Source organism: Thunnus thynnus, chromosome 4, assembly GCF_963924715.1.
Source record: "Thunnus thynnus chromosome 4, fThuThy2.1, whole genome shotgun sequence".
Taxonomy (NCBI): Eukaryota; Metazoa; Chordata; class Actinopteri; order Scombriformes; family Scombridae; genus Thunnus; species Thunnus thynnus.
Genome location: NC_089520.1, coordinates 25,146,658 through 25,165,959, shown reverse-complemented (window position 1 = coordinate 25,165,959; position 19,302 = coordinate 25,146,658). Strand labels below are relative to the sequence as shown.

Sequence of the window (19,302 nt, the reverse complement as noted above, 5' to 3'; positions counted from 1 at the left end):
CAATGACTCCTCTGTGTCGGGAGAGGGGACTACTCTGACATTGTCCATCACATCTGTTGTATTTCAGATTCATATTTTAATAATCTTTGGGTGTCGTCTGTATATGCTGCTCTTATCATATGTATATACTTTGTGTAGATTATTTAGGCATCAGTATTTAGTGCTCTCAATTCTTACATCCATGGACAATCATATACCTTACTACCATAGCAACATCCACTTGACTATTCTACTCTTTCTATTTATTCTATATTTTCTATTTATTCTAGTCTTTTCTATTTTTTTTTAATATTTAAGTTAATTTATTTATTTAATTAGTGTATATATCTATCTATCTATGAAGCATCAGTGTGTAAACAGCATGTTACTGTTGTAGTTGATGGAGGTGGAGCTAGTTTAGTCTAGTGGTTTCCAACCTAGGGGTTGGGGCCCTCTAGAGGGTCACCAGATTAATCAGTGGGGTTGTGAGATGATTACTGGGAGAGGAAAGAAGAAAAAACTAAGTTCTGATACACAAATGTGTTCTCAGTTTTTGGACTTTAACCTTTGATTTTTGGTGAAATATTGGATCATTTGAACATTTATTGAAATGAAATCATGTGAGAAGTTTAGAGGGAAAAATCACTATTTGGTGGATCTGTTAACAAATCAGACATCTGAAATATGATCCTAACTACACACTGCTTTTTGTAAGATGTCAAAAGCCAAAAAGGTTGGAAACCATTGATTTCATCTTTAACAATGTGTTATATTTTCCATTGTGTCAAATCTTTATCTGAAAAGTAACTAAAGCTGTCAGATAAATGTAGTGGAGTAGAAAGTACAATATTTCCCACTGAAATGTAGTGGAGTTGAAGTATAAAGTAGCATAAAATGTAAATACTCAAGTAAAGTACAAGTACCTCAAAATTTTACTTAAGTACAATACTTGAGTAAATGCACTTAGTTACTCTCCACCACGATAAATATGTTGATAATGAATGATTATGAATGAAAATACAGTATGAAGCTTGAGATACTACTGTTTATTTGTCAGATAGAAGTAGAAAACATCATAGAACACAAGATTCATGAATGTTTGTTTTTCTTTGTCCAAACCTTTACATTAGGAGTGCATAAAACATTTCATAAGAATGATATCTCTGGACACATCACTTTGAGCACTATAATTAATGCAGTAAGTAATTCATTCACATTTATATTTTTTATGCCTGTGTAAACTTGAGAAGCAGTCCTGCATTATCACACAAAGCTCCCAAAGTACTAGGAACTCTTTGGAACAAGTTTCCAGAGGAATGAGGAAATCAGAGTGCTTATTATTACTTTGCTCTTTCTAAATAGCACATTTCCTAAGAAGTAAATATAGATAGTAGAAATGTAGTTATAATTATGAATAGATAGTGACACGTGCTTTAGGGTGCCCTGACATCATCCTGTAGGCCACGTGCACTGGTTCAGTCAGGTTAGCCTTAAACGTGTACACATGAGTCTTCCCACTGTTGGGGCTGACATTGTAGAAGCTCAGCCGGTGGGTCTTGAAGCTCAGCTTGATTTCTAGCCTGCGTGATACTGTGGTCCTCCTAAGCGGCACATCATGACCCTGCTCAAAGGCTGTCAGACGATTTTCGAACCACATCAGGCACCAGGAGCTCCGGCTGCTTTCCAGAGCAGATGGCAGACCGACACGCGCTAGCTTTCCACTGTAGCACACGCCGATGATCCACGGAGAGCCGTCAAGCTCCACCTCCCAGCAGTGATCGCCTTCATAGAAGCTCTGTGTGCTGAGGACCTGGAAGAAGCTGGTGAACCTCTGAGGACAGGATGGATATGGCTGTTTGGTAGTGCTGAAAGTCACTGTCTTCAAGTCCTGTGAGAGGATGAGGTTGGGATGGGCTGTCTCTGGGTCAAAGGTCACCTCTGAAGGGTTAAGGGTGTTTCGGAGGGAACGCTGAATCTCTCCAAGTCTTTCCCTCAGCTCAGTGTTCATGTGTTCCAGCTTGGGACAGGCTCGAGCTGGGTTTAGTTTTGATTCCACTTGGTCTTCCGCTTCTTCCACGGGTTTTGCCATCAACTCCACAATGTGTGGTTGTAGACTTTGCAGCTCATCAGTAAACGCAGTCTCGTCTTCTTCAGTCAGAAGAGACTCAGCTCTGAGCACAGCCTGCCTCAGCTGCTTCGTCAGCTCAGAGGCTTGACTGACTCGGCTGTGTATACTGGCCTCACCTGGACTAAGCTCTCCTTCAATCAGCTGCATCACCTGCGCACTGTAGCTCTGTGATAAATCTCTTATCTGCCCTAAAAGTTTGGATGCTTTTTCTCTTTGCTGAGCATTAGCAGCAGTTACCTCAACTTCTAGTTCCCTCTCTTTCTTGAACACACCCTCTGCCATCTCCAACTTGAGGGTCAACTCTGTGATTTGAGAGGCCAGTCTGAATTTAGGTTCCTTCAGTTCCACCTTGCTTTTTCCACTGCCTTGTTCTTGATCCAAAGAGAAAGGGCTCTCTGTGGATCCACACCCAATTTGAAAGCCATCTCCCTTAGACCCTGCAGTCCCCTCCTGACTCGCTTGAGCCATTGCTATGTCCTGTTGGTGTTTTATGTTTGATTCGTCCATAAAAGGAGTACCATCAGTCTCGATTACACGGCTGACGTCAGGAAGGTTCGAAGGGGGGTCAACTTTCCCAGCAGTGGCTTTGTAGGTCTCAATGATGCTGCACATTTTGAAGCTTTTCACGATGTCTTTGGTTCCCTGGTATTCTGTCTGGCACTCAGGGCAACTGTGTTGGTCGAGGCCTTCTCCCATAGTTTGAATGCAAGCAAAGCAGTAGATATGACCGCAGGGCAGAGAAACGGGCTCAGAGAAGAGATTCAAGCAGATGGGGCAGGTAAGCTCCAGAACCATGGCTTCTGGATGTTTTTTTACAGAGGGCTTTGTTTTAGTCTCACTCGCTGACATGATGACAGGCGCTGCAACAAACAGACAACTCAGGGTTAGACGTCAAAAAATAAATAATTTGTGTCCTTTCTATATTAAGAGTTAATGCATATTACTTTGAATGGCATACATTTTGTAGATTTTAAAAGAGTATATAATGCCAGGATTTTAGAAAAATGGAGGTCATGAGTATCCTCTAATCAAGAATTCTCTTTTTTAGGTTTTTTCTTTTTTTTTTCAGGCAACTGTTTATTTATATATTATTATATATTATTTATATTAGTCTGTGAATTTTATTTCCCAACATGAAAATCTGATCAAATCTTTTCTGTTGGACTAAAAGTAATGTGCATTAAATACACTGAGTCTAGGAGTGTCCTCAGTAGTAGAAATGGCCTTGTATAAGCTAAACATATCGTCTATCTTTCTTGCAGTTGTAGGGGAAACTGGGGAGGTTACTCACATGACAATGCATGACTAAGCACAGTATGCACATGGAAGCCATACAGTACGCATGTCAAATCTGCATAGAATGAAATAAAATGAAAAAAGGTAAAAAAGTACAGCGGCTAGACCAAGGTTGGACGAAACTTTGGGTCCCGAAAATGTTTCCGGGTAGTCAACTGTGTTTACTTATCGGTTAAGTTTCGATTTCCAGCGAATAGCCAAATCCAAACTTTAATTTCCCTGAGTTTAATTAATCAAACTTGCCTTGTCAGTCAGAATCTGCCATCGATTTGATTTGAAATCATTTTAGATTTGTTTCCTTATAAAATGAATAGGCCTACATTATCATTCATAAACATGTGCGCATCATTCCATGCGCACCACGCAGAGTGCCATACAGGTGTTTACCTCTTTTACAAAAGACCAAATATAGATGCTCCGTCATTACTTTAAAAAGACAAAACATATTAGCCATGAAACACTTACCTGTTTACCAGTACTGTTTCGTGTCAAGTCTTCCTGTTCAGATAGAGTCAATAAAACGCACTGACGTGGATATCACCGGTCCTGATCCCACAGCGTCTTTCATATGCAAACACCTTCTTTTGCCCCACTGCAGCTCTGAGCCAATCGATCTTGAGCAACATTTCCCTGTATGAATTCACCTGTTTGTTTTTGCCAAAACATAAGTCACTCTACCTAATAAAGTAAGTGCCATGCCCTCAGATTTGGTATATATTAAGTAGCCAATGTTTTGTTAATTTTGAATGCGCAAGACACACATTATATTGTAAGAATTCAATAAATATTTGAATAAATAAAAACTTAAAAATTTAAACTTGAACTCTTAAGTATAAAAATGAAAAAGTGTATATTTAATACAAATGTTCACTGGCAAGTCATTTCACATAAAAAACTGGAGGTCAAAGAAAAAGAGTCAAAGTTGCATTTTATTATTTATATTCATCTATATTTCTATACATTTGGTTTAAAAAGTAACAACAGTCTTCAGCTCCAATCAATCTTCACACAGTCCATCTTACACTTCCGATGATGAAATATATGCTATAATAATTACAGTGTCATTATGTTATAAAGGCACAGCGCCAGGCCTAAACCAGGCTCGAAATTTCCACCCAAGGTACGTTTACACATCTCTAGAACACAAGTCATTGTCAGCCTGACTCACCTCCCCCCATTCATAGAGTGTGCAAACATTTCTTAACTCTGTAGTGCAGTACGTGAAAGGAAGACTTGAAATGTGCATGTTGTAGCTTAACAATGATCATCATTTTTTCAGATCAACATGTTATTGCAGTCCTCCTGTATTAAACCAAAATAAAGCTGTTTTGCGACCTGCGGGCTGACTCGCAGTTATTGCACCTAAAAATCTAGCCTCCCACCCAGAGGCAGTAATTAGAGAACCGTCTTGTGTTTGACAAACAATCACTGACAACAGAATAATACTCAACATTTCTCACGATAAACTCCGGCTATCACATACTTATTAAGGTCAAACAGACTCTAAAATAACCCAAAGCATTTTAAATACATTCTCACACCATATTTGGTTGCTTGGTACATGTAGCTATAAAAACCCTCCCAACCACACTCAAATCCAAAGACATTGTCTGTTGTCAACAACACACAATCTCTCTCTCTCATCTCCACTAAATAAGGGATAACAGGTTTGTTTTGTAGCTGTGTGCCTGGTCACATCACTGCCATGAGCTTCAAGCTGCCCGCTGAAAAAAAATCCAGTTCAGTCACAGAAAACAGGCAACAGTTGTTAACACGGTTTTGGCATTTGCAGGATTTAGGCATTCACTTGAAAAAAGGGCATCTGATAAAGCTCAAAGTCTATTTCTATACAAATTCATTTTTGGTCCAAGTTTTGAGCTGACATATGTGACACTGTTAAGAGTCACCATGCGATTTTATATTTGGGAATGTCTATGCTACATACAATAACAAAAAACTGAAACAATATTTAACTTGAGAAAATCAAAGGCATATTTGTCCAGTTGTGTCATGTTCACTGTAGGATTTTCACATACAAACAGCAAAACAGCCAGTGTCACGGCACCAAAATTAAGTGCTGCATAATGGTTTATATGCTTATTTTTGAACCGTAGAGTCCATGCATATCATGACTTAATTTGGCTCCATCTCTAAGTGCACTGCCAGGGACAGTTGCCTCTTTATGTTCCAGGTTTATTCAGTGGCTCATAAACAGGCACTACAGTTGGCAGGTCGATCAAAGGCAGTATTCAGGCAAGCTTGGAAAATGCTCTGAAATGCCTTTCTGGAAAAGGAGTAAAGAAAGACAGAATATGCACTAATGTGCCTGCCATAAAATGTGTGTGAGTGTGTGTGTGTGTATTTTGGTAGATGAGGATTGTGTGTCTACAATAGTGCATCCAGGTCCAGTTCTGGCAAAGGCTCCTTCCAATAGGAGAAACTGCTGTACTCAGGACAGTCTAAAGCAGAGCATGTGCTGCCTTCCATAGAGTGCATGGGGAAGAAATGCTCCACCAACTCACTGAGATGGCTGTACCTGCAAAACACACATATACAAACACAAAAGGATTACACAAAGATGACTCTGAATTACATTCATTAACATAAACACAAAAGTGTCTGAATATGTGCTCATAAATAGTCGAGGGGTTGTACAAGTTAGTTCCCTGTTCCCAATAATCTACATTGTAAAAAGCTGCAAAAGGGTGAAATATGATTTTTATATTCTCTCCATCTACATGTTCTGTTGCACACTTACGAGGACTTGTTTCCTTTAGTCTTCTCTTGGATGAGCTCTCCTTTTGGGTTGACAGTAAATATCCTGGTGTCAGGAACACCAACCTGCTTATAGGCGTAAGCATCCTGCAAAAGTGAGGACAGTTAGTTACATAATAAAGTGACAGAGATTAACCTCAGTGTCACTTTAAACTTTGCAGTATCTATGTAGACTAGAGGGATTGTTTAGCCATCAAACACTAATCCATAAATCATTAACCAGTTTTTATTCTTTATCCACAAGCAAGCCCCTGACTTTACTTCTATTTCCTGCGGTGTATTACAGGATCAAATCATAACTATGTAAAAAAAAAATTAAAAGGACATGATGTGCTCCTTGCCAGTTTCCTGACAGACAAGACTTCTTATGATTATGCAAAAAACTCAGGTTTGTGCTGGAGGCTATCACTGCCAAACATGGAACTAAGCACCTGGAAAACCTTGACTTAAAATAGCCATGTTGCTGAAGGCTATTGCTGTACTAAGAGCCAATCAGCAGTGCTGCTTACATTGGTCCTGTTGCCGAATGCTGCGTAGAACGGCTGTCTGTGGGGGTTGAACAAGTCCCTGATGTCACTGAGACAGGCAATTTTAAACACCTCCGGCTTCTTCTCAATCACCTCTCTGCACAAGTCAGGACAGACAGTTGATAGTTAAAAGGGAAATCTGCTCATGTTCATGATTTTGGTTCTTTGCATACTTTTAAAATATTTTCAATACAATGTAGTCGCTGAGTATTAACTTGATTGATGACTCTTTGATGTAAAGGAGTGGCCACTAGAGGTCACCAGTATGTGACTGTTTTGCACATTGATTTTTGAATTTTAAGAACAATTTCTTACACACACAATATAGAGCTTATTGATGAAATATTTTACAGGCTGATCTAACTTGATCAGCCATATATGTATTCTACAAACCCAATCCTAGAATAACTGAGTGAAGCCCCTAAACACAGATGAGACTTTGTGAAACCAATAGAGGTCATGTTTTACAATCAGAACAGAAATATGACGCTATCTGTAAAGACATTCAGTAGTAGTATTTGTTACCTGTGTAGTGCTGAAAAAAGGCTGCTGGGAGCCAGCAGTACAGGGCCTTTAGGAAGGACAGTGCCTTTATCATTGACCCACTGCAGGTAGTCCTTAGTGATGGCAGCCATACCTATAGCCCGGGCTGAACAATATAGGAACTTGTAGCCATTTCTGCAAGGAAAGGGGCAACCATTTTAACATTTACATAGATTTATTAAAACAGAAAAACAAACATGTTGTCGTGTTTTAAGCTCCAGAATATTTTTTTAAATCAATGTCACACTATTGTGTTTCATGAGGTGGTAATACCATTATCACATTTGTTTGATGATTAACTAGGATTTTCATAACCTCTTGATCAAAACATGCCATAAACCTGCCCCCTAAATAATTTACTGCTGGCAAAAACCTTTCTGACTTTATTTTAGGTCAGACTGAATTCTCCATTGCTACAAATGTTATGGGTCAAGTGTTAAGGCAGTAAAATAACTGTATCTATATTGTTTCAGACATTTTATTACATATAAAATTACACATTTAAATTTGGACTAAATGTACTCCATTCTCCATCTCTGGATTTATGTAGCAACAGATTAGCACTTCAAATAGAGTTCAATCTTTTCTCAATTTTTTTTTTTTTTTAAAAACAGCTGCAGTTGCAAGCACAATAAAGTGAATAATGTGAAAATGGGGACAAAACAGAAACATCTGGAAAAGCAGATTTCACAGTCAGCTGCAACTAGAATGACATCAGTATGAAGTCATCAGCAGGACATTAATTATATCTGTTTTTGCTTGTTCGGGTTTGAGTAGTGCGTGTGAAAGCTCAGTATAAGAGAAAAAGGAAGAAAACATAATAATTATACTGTTTTTGCTGTTTTACAGTGATTCTTTTCTATTTGACTGGTGATAATATTTCAAAAAAGTAATTTCACCTACTGGTGTATTTTGTGGTAGAGTTTGGCAATGCCTTTGTGTGTCCAGTCTTTGCCAAACTGAGGTAGAATATGACCCAGAGCATCAGACCTGCAGGAGACAGAAAAGTGAGGACAACTCATGATACTTTCACAATGCAAGTTCATACATGCACATTTACAACTTGAACACCACAAAACTGACAACAAATGGTAAATTAACTGCATTTATATAGCACTTTTCTAGTCTTCTGACCACTCTACATGCTCACTACATGCCAACATTCACCCATTCACACACAAATTCATACACTGATGGCAGATGCTGCCGTGAAAGGTGCCAACCTGCTCATCAGGAGCAATACAACGCTTCCTGTCCAAAGTGCCCCACAATGTTTCTATGCTCACCCATTCACACACACACAATTTGGGGTTCAGTATCTTGCCCAAGGACACTTCGACATGCGGACTGGAGGAGCCGGGGATCGAACCACTGACCTTCTGATTAGTGGACGACCCGTTCTACCTCCTGAGCCACAGCTGCCCCAATTCACTACAGAACAACAAGGTTCTGTAATGAATCTTTCCAGGGAATTACAAAGTGTCTATGAACTTGTATACAAAGGTAACTGTCTATTGGACTATGACTACACAACAGTTTGCAAGAAAACATAGTTGTTGTTACTTAGTGATGGTGCCGTCTATGTCTGATATGATGACGCGGTCGTCCCAGTTCCACAGATAGATGGCGGCCTCACAGCGACAGGTGCCCTGGTATTGAGTTGTCACACTGAACACCACCTTGTTGGCTCCGTCACGCAGGTTTAGGTGCTCCTGGTTATGGGAGAGGACAGTTAAGAGACAATACCACAAAGAAATTGTTCTTCCTCTAGATAGCAAAGTAAAATTTCTTTTGTGTGGTTGTATGAAAGTGTGTGTATCTCTTACTATTTGTTTAGAGGTCAGACGAAGTGATTTGCGGTACATCTGGCTGATACATTGAGTGGCGTTGAGGGTTTCTGTTGATAGGCTGGAAGGAAGGATGGCTTTTCGGCCGAGACCTGCCGCCTCATCACTGTCGATATCATCCAGTGTCGCTCTGGGGAAACAACACACATGCATTAACACTTGCTGTGTGTGTGTGTGTGTGTGTGTGTGTATGAATTACGTTTCTCTGTCATAGTGTATGAATTTGTTAATAATTAAGCAACATTGATAAATAAGATGATTAAGCGATTTCTGACACTGTAAATTGGTAGTGTCATGTTTCTGCTATGGATATCTTAAACTTTACCATTGTCAAACACTGGCTTAGCTACTCCTGGCTTGTCATTATTATGAGAAGGCGAACAACCACTTTCAGTGTCATAAAAAATATTTTTCCGAACATCATGTATTATCTCACTAAATTACTAAATCGTTGTCATGGATAAAGCTTTGGCACCCTCTGGTGGTGCAAAGGTAAAGTGCATAATCTTTCAATAAATTAAAAAAAAAAAAAAGTCCCAATTTCTCGAATTTTAAAAAATTATACATCATCCCAGCTCTTGTGTTTAGACGCCTATGTAAGAACACTATGTAGATTCATAGAGGGAGAGGGTCCCTCTGTAGATGACAAGTGCATCCTCAAAAATGTAACTACATAACTACAACTAGGTGCCATTCGAGGTACACTGAGTAAAACATTTGTCTACTTTGGCTTCTACGTGTTTTCTCCTTACCGTTTCCTCTCTTAGTAGTGTTGTAGTGTCACTAAATAATTCTTAAAATGTAAACAAATTTAGCAAAGTTCTACATTTGAAATCCTGATGAAATTGATGGAATTGGACATGAAAAAAAGACATAATAGCCACTTTCAAAATATACAATCCCCTTCTGTAGCTGCTTGTGGCTACAGTATATGTACCTGTTTTTTTTTATCCTTTTTACATCTGCCTATGAGCTATAGACAAAAGACTACAAAATTAAATAATGATGAATAGTACATATGGGCAGTCCAGTATTAATCTTTTCAGCAGTTTGAGAACAATCAAACACAAGAAAGCAGTGAAACAGCTGTGGATCAGCAGGACATTCGCCAGATTCCAAATGAGTCACAGCGTGTAAGGTTTTATAAGGCTTATTAACTTGTGTTAGATCATTTCTTAGTGAGGTGACTTACTTCACTGAGGCAGGAATATGGGCCAGTGGCTCCTCTTGCTCTTCCTTTGAATTCTTTTGCTGAAAAACAATGAGAATACATTATCACATTTTAACATTGTTCAAGTGGCAATGGTGGTTTCTACCATTAGTTCGTAAACAACCAGTTACTTCTGACCTAATTCCTAAATTGCTTAGATCTCTCCTTCCCTTATTCCTCTTATGTCTTTCAAACCGGCCAAACAAGGCCACACACATAAAAACCTGTTGAGCATAATGGATGGATTATGGGGCTTGATTATCACAGATGCAAACATTTAACTTTTCACTTTTTGCTGGCACGATCATAATGACAAACCATTAGCAGGAGTTGCTTAGTATCTACCTGGTTGTAGTCCATGTCTCTTCTCCTCCAGGAGAACCACCAGCGACCAGACTTTTTGTGCATCTTGTCTTTCACCAGCCTCTCTACGGTGCTCTATATGACACAACAAAAACAGAATATAGAAGATACTTAAGCCCTGTTATCATATTCAATAACTAACTAAGGCAGTAAAAATGGTCAACATTATTAGGATATAGTGAACAAACAATAAAATACCTTGGGTAGATTTTTCTGGAAAGTTGTCATTGACAGCACCATTGGAGCAGCCACTGCCCAGTTATAATAGCTGTGAAAAAAGAAGCCAGGCAATGAACAATCATGCACATAAACTCACTGAGAATGAACGTTGGAGCAACTTCATGAAACATAACTAATAAATAAAAACGTTGAAACTACACAATAATTGTGCTATAAATTGCAATTTTGTAAATTATTATAAAAGAATCTTACTTGGAGTTAATGCAGATGACGAGGCTTGGATCCTCAATGATTCCTGGATTGTTGGCAAAATCCTGGTATGTCACAATGTGTTCCATAAACTTTTCTGGACAAACAGCAAAAGACTGATTTAACTCCACTGGGAGAACTTGTCCATATTTCCTTCTGCTACACTCTCAATGACCCTTACCTTTAGTTATTTGGCTGGTGTCACCCTCTTGTCCGCAGAGGGACATGGTGACGTCCATATTGTAGGAGGTCGAATCTGACAGGTACTCTGTACCGCTGTCCATGGCCCCGCTGCCCACAGACTGTGGTGACTGGCTCCCCGAGCAGGAGCCCAGCTCTGCCCCATGTTGAGACACTCCTTCTGTCTCACTACAGGGACACCAGACACTTGAAGTCATTAAACTTCAAATTTTCCCCATTAAAGGGCAACACTTGCTAGTTATGGTAACAGCACGATTATTGGATTGTTTTAATAGAAATCAATTGCTGTGGAAATGTGGGAACTGAATAGGTCTTTCAATTCATTTATCTGTAAGTGTTGAAAAACCACACACACATTTTGGTTTGTCATTTTTACAATGTGAATTTTGTGAAGAATATCCATTATGCGTCTTCTTACCTCTTGGGGAAGTAGAGTGCCGCCACCTCAGGGTTCAGAGAAGTCAGATCATCCAAGTAAATATCTGTTGGTCCCAGATGGTGATTACGTTTACCTGTGACAGAACGACACATGAACTGGTGAGCAAGTGGCACTTAAATGACTTAATCACACCTACAGTCTGCAGACACAATTAAATAAAAAATAAACACCTAATTGATAACGGGAGAAATACTTCACCTTTCTTCTCCGAAGAGTTTGCCAACCCCTCTGCAACAGCCCAGTTGGCCCCATCAGCTTTTGGTGCAGTCTTATTGGTCAGTGAACCTCCCACTGACCCATCAGTTACTCCAGGTCCACTATCCTCCTCCCCTCCCTCAGCACCAGGATCTATCCCACTATCCCCCTCATTGACAGGGGCACTCCTGGTGGACCCCTGTTGACTTTGCTCAAATAAAGCACCTTGCCTCTGTAGATTTGATGATTCTGTACATGCTATGTTCTCGTCTGCTTGGACCATGCAGTCTTTACTTTCTTTAATGGGTTGTTTTTGCGCGTTTTCTGGTTTGGTCACACTGACTCCACTATTTTTGCCCCCAAGGCTAATTGTATCAGCCACAGTGCTAACATGCTCAACACTGACTGTACTTACATTGCTGGCAAGGGACTCACTACCATTAATTAGACTAACTGAATAAGAAAATGAGTCTCTGTTCTCCTTCTGCCCCTTTGTGGATTCTTGTGTCTGAGTTGAGTCCATACTAGTCTTCCCTGATGATGCATGAGACTCAGAGAGGTCACTGGGAGTGGAATTGGCAATGCGAAGGTCTTTCTCTGAGGATAAAGGCATGGCTTGCATGGAGTGGCTACCTAGGTCTAGGGAATGAGTCCTGGGTTGTGGTCTGACCACTGTTACACTGCCCATTCTGCCACAGCTGATCACAGGCTCAAAGCCCATGTCAAAGGAGTCCTGTCGCTCAATGGTGCGGAAATGAGAATTGTCAGAGGGGGAGATGCGCTGCAACTCCACTGGTGTCCTCTCCGATTGACACAGCTGTGAGGGGGGCGACAGAGAGAGCAATTTGAGAGAGTGTGTCAGCATGACAATTCTAAATCTAGAGCATTACCACAGCGCAAGTAGGCTGTAAAAGCACATCTATATCAGTGTGTGTGTGTATGTGTGTCTTGCCATACCATGGGAAAACCTCCCCAGTTCCACTCCATCTGAGGCCGAGAGGACTCTTGGGGTTTAACCAGAAGCTCAGAGTCACTCTTAGGAGAGGAAGGCCGACTAAAGAACACACTGCTGAATGGTGCGAGATAAACAGAAAAACATATGTTAATGCATGGATTAAAAGGACAAAAAACACGTAATAAATCATTATATTTATTTCTATCAACAGGCACTGATCCAAACTGCCCCAGTAAAGCTGCTCAATACAAACAAATACATAAATCAATTAATTTATCATAAAGATGAACCCTCCTCACCTTTCCGAGGGTGACTGCTCTCCGTCTGAGTGTGGATGAGTGTCTCTGCTTTGCGGGGACCCCAGCTCCTCATTCGGCTCCTCAGACAGCGAGAAGTACACTGATTTACTTTAACAAACACACAAGAAGATATTTATTAACCACTGTGTTACCTTTGAACGTGTGAAGACACTTTCCACTGACATTAAAGCTTCACTAAACAACATTTTTAATATGAACATTGAACAAAAGGACTCCCTGTGAACGGCTGCTCTTATTGACAATCCCCCTGAGAATCAACATCACAGTTTGTAGCTCTGCGCAGTTTCCAGCCACTTTGAACTGAAATGCATTACTCTCATTTTTATTAAAGGAATCACTCTGAGAGTGTGAAAAGACAATGTAGTAGAATATGTGTGTTGGCTAGTTAGTGCTGGTCATTAAAACCATAAGATCATTACTAACAACAAATTTGCATCAACAGACAGAATACTGGACAACCACTGCAGAGGGAGAGGGCAGGAATGGGCAAGTTCTGTTAACTTTAGCATGAATGCATCAGTGGTTGTTGACAGTAAAAGTAGATGTTTGGGATCAAGATGATAAGATACATGAAATAAGGTAGACATAAGGTATGATTTACCATTTAGAAATTGAAATTAGTTCTTTAGTCCTTGAATACGTGGACAAATCAAGACCCCTTTTCCAACAATTTTGCCTTCTTCTCAAGAGACGTTTTAGAAATAATCATAGATTAAGAAGAACCTCTCTTATCCTCAGTGGTATCGGTTTTATTCACTGACCTGAGATGCAATGGTGTGACGGACTCCTCTTTAGCAGGACTCTCCTGCCCGGTCTGATCACTTTCTCTCTCCCACTCCTTCTCTCTTCCTCTCTCATCCGACGAGGAGCTGGCCTCTTCTCTCAGGTGAGTGTCCGAACGCATGCGTTTGCGGCGGCGTTTCTTCCTGCGGGCGCCAGACCCAGTGATGGAGGATCCCTCAAGAGACTCCTCCATGTCTTCAGGGACCTCAAGTGGAATCGGGGATGTGCACAGATGTGCTGGGACTTGGGACTGTGGGGAATAAAAAGAAAAAATGTGAAGGGATGCCTAACCAAGGCTGGTTTACCATAATTGACCATTTATAGAGCCAAAGTCAATGGATCTTAAAATGTCAACTTACCTCCATGTTTTCATTTTCTTCCACAAAAAAAGCTTCCCCATTATCCCCTAGTTTCATGTGCAGGTCCACTGATTCTCCATTTATCTCAATGTCCACCTAAAACACAGCGGCGATGAATATGGGTGTCAAGGGATGACGAACAACAAACAAAGAGGCTGTATAGCATCAGAGAGAATATTGATGTGAAAAGCGAGATAGAGAAAGGACTCACAACTTTCTCTTTGGAGCGCAGCACGCCCAGCTTGCCAAAGCGGACATGAAAGGGGGAACACTGGAACGATCCATCAGGCTGTCGCACCACAATGACATCGATCCCTCCGGTGAGAGTGGCGGGGTTAAGGCCACGATACAGCTCCTTCACCGTCACAAACACTGTCTCCGCCAACTGGCCAACAATATTCATGGTTTGGGACTGGAAACAAAAAACAAGAAGTGAGAAAAGTGAGGCCAAAGAGGATGACACAGACAATAAAATCTGTCTGCGTTCAGTGTTTTCTGTGGTCTACGGTTTGATACTTCATCATTTTTTTCACAATTTCAGCAGAACTCACTAAAATTGTCATCCATTTATAGGACATAAAAGCCAATATTACAGAATCATAACATCTCATTACAACAATATTCTAATTAACCAAACAAAAAAGCAGATTATATTCAAGATAGCGTATTAAACATGTACTAAATTCACTAAATGTTCTATATGCTTAACATAGCACATCAGTAAAAGAAAGTTACTGTATGATATAACCCACTTCATACAAAGCAGAAGTAAATAATAAAGTTTTAAGCCAAGGAACCTAATATATTTACACTAAAATAAGCTACAAACAGAGGGCCGTCTCTTATAAGGTGAGTTACTTGTAATGCTTTGACTAAACTATATCGACCTTTGGAAAAAGGTCTTGTTCATGAGTAATGGGTTAAAGGGCAACAGCTGGGAGAGAAAAGGAAATATATGCAAGACACTTATCTAGATGTTTGTCAATCTAAGATAAGTCCTTTTCTTGACTCATGGTGACTGTGTAAAAAGGTTCATTAGGTGGAGTTTCAACAGAGATAGACACTAGTGAAAAGTGCGGACACACTCTAGCTAATTTCAAAAAGATAGTTAATGATCAGTGAGGTCAAAATAAGAGTCAACTCAATTATTCCCATTATGGATCCTTTTCTCCTCAGCAGGCCAGAACATGCCCAACAAGTGACTCCAAAAAGCCAAAACCTTTGCCAAAGGCTACTGAAAACGCCCCATTTGGCCAAGTTTGTACCTGCATCAACATTGCTAGACTGCTGTCAAAATAGCCTTTGTAAGCTACCACAGGTGACCTTAGGAGCAGTGACCTATTACTTGGTAATATACTTTTTTAAAAATTCAAAATCTGCCTCTGAAGTTAATATTTTCATTCCGCAACAAAAAGAAACTACAAACTGGAGGCCAGTGGAGGCGACACTGGAATTTTCAATTTCATGCTTAAACAAAGCTAATAAAATGCAGAATGTTGAAAACCAAAGTAACCAAATTGATCACAACAGATGAGAAATGTCAGGATCTGTTAAACTCAACTGAGCCTCAGAATTTCCTCAAAAAAGGAACAAGAACACCAATAACCTAATTTAGAGAGGGAATTTGATCATCATCATAAATCCACATTTATATTCCCGCGAGAGAGAAACAGACAACCATCAAGGTGAACTTGGTTGGGTGCGGAAAACATAAAGAGTGACCAATGAATCAAACCTCTTCATAGCATTATCTGTCAAAGTCCTGCATTACCAATCTCATGTCTTACCCACATTGAAGGATGCAGATGTCCCTTCTCAACCAGGCTGTGTTCCCTTGACCTTCCTTCTGCCATACAGCACTTTTATAAAGGCTTTATCCGCCACAGAAACTCGGGAACTGTCTCAAGAAACTTTATCTCCATTTCCACCAAAGGAACCTGTCGCCTCCATCCCCCAGAAATGCTTGGCTACGTCTCAAGGCTTAGACCACTTAACCCCCACATGTCTCTATGCGGATGTCATGCTACATTTTTAAAAAATTTGACAACTGAGATGTAGCTACAAAAGTTTGTGCGGTGGATTATCCTTGCTGCCAAGCTAAATTAGACTTTCCACTTGATTAGTGGTCATCAGAGATGACAGTGTTCTAGTCCTCTCTGTCCTAAGCTAAGAGGCAAAATACAGCAATCTATGAGAGAGTCCTGGTATATTCAGTCAAACACTAATGCTTCCTCTATCTCACACAATTTCACAAGCACACACTACACATACACACCCTGCTGTTACACTGAATTCATACTTCCCCACTTGCGCTGCACATGACAGCCAGACCAGCAGTTTCTGAAAGGCTTGGACAGGCTATTCAAACACGCTTGGCATGAAAACGCACACACACAAACTGATCGACCAGACAGTTTCTGGGCTTGACCACAGCTCTCTGGGCCATCAGAGATGAGGGGACTCTCCAGCAGTCATGCTCTACCAACAGTGGAAAATCCTTCAAATGGCTCAGCCAACTTGGGAGGAACTCAAGCAAATAACTTGCAAATTTGAAGGGATATTGCTGCCCGTGTTGCCTATGGAGGAAGACAAGACAAAGAGGTAGGCCTATGTGGGAAGAGCAATGTCTAACAAATGTACTTTAGCTGACTAGCCTCGCTGTGTAGTCAAAAAGAAAGAAAGAAAAAAAAAAACAACCTCCACTCTAGCCTATCATGTGACTGATCCAACGAGTTACCTCTTTCTGTGCCCACTCAGGCCCATTTCTGACTGTATTTAATTTGAGTGATACTTGTCCGAAACTGCTGGGTCAGCTGCATTTAGGAAACTGAAAGAACAAAAGCCCTCAGTAGACAATGGTAGTGAGAGCAGACAAAATGTGGGCCAGTAGAGGGATGACAGAAGGGAAAAATGAAAGGTTAATAGCAATAAACAAGGATCAAAGGTTTTATCTGTAGCAGCATGCCGTTACTGATTTGCACATTCCTGTAATCAATCAACAGTGTAGACTGACATAATTCCAAGCTTCATGGTCTTTAAGCTCACTTGTCCTCATTGAAGGATTCAAACTAATGACATTGACATAAAAGCTGCAACTAATGATTTATTTTTATTGCCAGTTAATGGGGTTTTTCAGTAAATCATATGATCATTTAGTCCATGTAAAAGAAAAAAAAAGGTGAAAGCCCACATCTTCTTGTTTTGTCTGATCAACAAATGATGTTCAATTTAAAATGATATCAAATGGAGAAAAAGTGGGAATTATCACATTAATATAGCTTGTGACTGCAAATATTTGACAATTGTGCTTGATTAAATGACTGAAATTATTAATCAATTATTAAAAATTTCTGCTGCTTAATTTTCTGTAGATCATTTAATAGATTAATTAAATAATTGTTATAGCACTAATCATTTACACACTATGTCATATGTGCCTGTAAGCTACCGGTTTCCCAATGCTCAGCAACATCAAGTTAATGGAGACAATAGTCTTGGCTTTTACTGAACTCTGCCTTCAAGCTGACAGACAGTATTGCGTCAGACTGTATGATTCATCATCATCATCATCATCATCATCATCAGACTGAGACAGACAGACAGGCATTCCCTCCGGGTGAAAGAGAAATTACAGGGATTAAAGAAAGAAAAGATTTGTGAACCTGAAATGTTGACTAGGAGGAAATGTGTACAATGTAATGAGTTAAGTATTTTTTTAATTTAAAACTGCTCTGTGCCTGAAATCAGACATGGTGCGTGACAACTTTAAGCCGAGGAAATCAGATCAGGTCGTAACTAGTCAACGCATTGAATGAAACAGCAAATTTCACCGCGATTTCTGATAAAATCAGAAGATTTTAAAGACGGTGTTAATCGACACAGCTGGCATGATAAGTACAAGTTACATGCGTGTTGCTACATACTGATCCGCATATAGCTGGAGTCAAATTACAAACTCTTATCGACTTCCGCAGCGTTTTAACTTCTACAGTGTCACCCTCCGACGCTTCAGACACTAGCAAAGAAACGAGTTAGCTATTCCGTTAATTCAAACTCTCAACTAGAGAGAACAACAACTAGAGAGACGTCCCACAGCTAAAACAACAGGAGCTAAACTTCATAAGGAATAGGCTTTGTTTGACACAGAGTAACGTACAGTGCTGAAACATCTTCACGACTGTTACGACACAAATATCTGTAAATTGCAGGTCAAAATAATCATCTTTAAACGCTGTGATCGCTAGCTCTGACCCGTTAATAGCTTCAGCAACAGCTGGATATGTTATTAACATGACTTTATTCTTTATAGGTTGGTGATAGAAGTATAGAAAGGAGCTTACCGTTCGGGTCGCTTTTCACACTCACAGAACATCATACAAAACAGTGCAACTCATCCATGTTTCCTAGCGTGGTGCGCCTGCGCGAAACATAAATCGATCACTAGATTAGCCAATGAGAAAACTGGAAAAGAGAAGAAGACCCGCCTCTAACGTTAATTTGTAAACAAAGCGTGAAATGATGCATGAAGTCTTTTGTTTTAATTTGACAAACATAAAACTAAGAACTTATAGGTATTAATAATAGTCAATAAAACTATAAATCCCTTAATATACTGAAGCTTTCTCGCAAATGTGGGTTTTGGCTGTCGATTGACACAGAGCATGTTAGTTCAACTCAAACCAAACAGTTGAATCTATGTACTTTATACAAACAAGGAAACACAACACTCGAGGTATACTGTACATATTTAAAGACTTGACAGCATATCCAGCATGTTGCTGTGTCAATGTTAATCACACTCAGATAAAATGATTTCACAGTACTGTTAAGGAAATGATTTAAAACATGGGTACATGAGAGAGACTGGGAAGCAATAAGTGATAAAAGTAGACACGTTTAATTCCCCATGGATCAATAGAAAATGCATGGTGTGTATATAAATTTGGGTCACAT

General features: G+C 39.9%; 2 protein-coding genes across 4 annotated transcripts; both read right to left on the bottom strand.

Moving 5' to 3' along the window:
• Positions 1–1,010: 1,010 nt before the first annotated feature.
• Positions 1,011–4,002, bottom strand: trim107 (tripartite motif containing 107). 2 transcript variants are annotated; one of them, XM_067587882.1, is made up of 2 exons: positions 3,869–4,002; positions 1,011–2,967 (listed from the first exon to the last, which is right to left on the bottom strand). In XM_067587882.1, the coding sequence occupies exon 2, from the start codon at positions 2,954–2,956 to the stop codon at positions 1,388–1,390; it is 1,569 nt and encodes a 522-aa protein (XP_067443983.1). In that variant the 5' UTR covers positions 2,957–2,967; positions 3,869–4,002; the 3' UTR covers positions 1,011–1,387. The 2 variants fall into 2 exon arrangements, with proteins under 2 accessions (XP_067443983.1, XP_067443984.1); XM_067587883.1 differs by lacking the exon at positions 3,869–4,002 and adding an exon at positions 3,399–3,805.
• A 312-nt stretch (positions 4,003–4,314) lies between these two features.
• On the bottom strand, positions 4,315–18,799 carry zgc:123305. 2 transcript variants are annotated; one of them, XM_067587878.1, is made up of 20 exons: positions 18,690–18,799; positions 14,561–14,761; positions 14,350–14,445; positions 13,969–14,240; positions 13,187–13,294; positions 12,890–13,001; positions 11,936–12,749; positions 11,717–11,810; positions 11,279–11,466; positions 11,101–11,194; positions 10,867–10,936; positions 10,651–10,743; positions 10,288–10,346; positions 9,075–9,225; positions 8,812–8,960; positions 8,152–8,238; positions 7,231–7,383; positions 6,688–6,802; positions 6,162–6,265; positions 4,315–5,939 (listed from the first exon to the last, which is right to left on the bottom strand). In XM_067587878.1, exons 2-20 carry the CDS (start codon positions 14,750–14,752, stop codon positions 5,789–5,791), a joined length of 3,102 nt encoding a protein of 1,033 aa, XP_067443979.1. In that variant the 5' UTR covers positions 14,753–14,761; positions 18,690–18,799; the 3' UTR covers positions 4,315–5,788. The 2 variants fall into 2 exon arrangements, with proteins under 2 accessions (XP_067443979.1, XP_067443980.1); XM_067587879.1 differs by having other exon boundaries at positions 12,890–12,998.
• Positions 18,800–19,302: the final 503 nt, after the last annotated feature.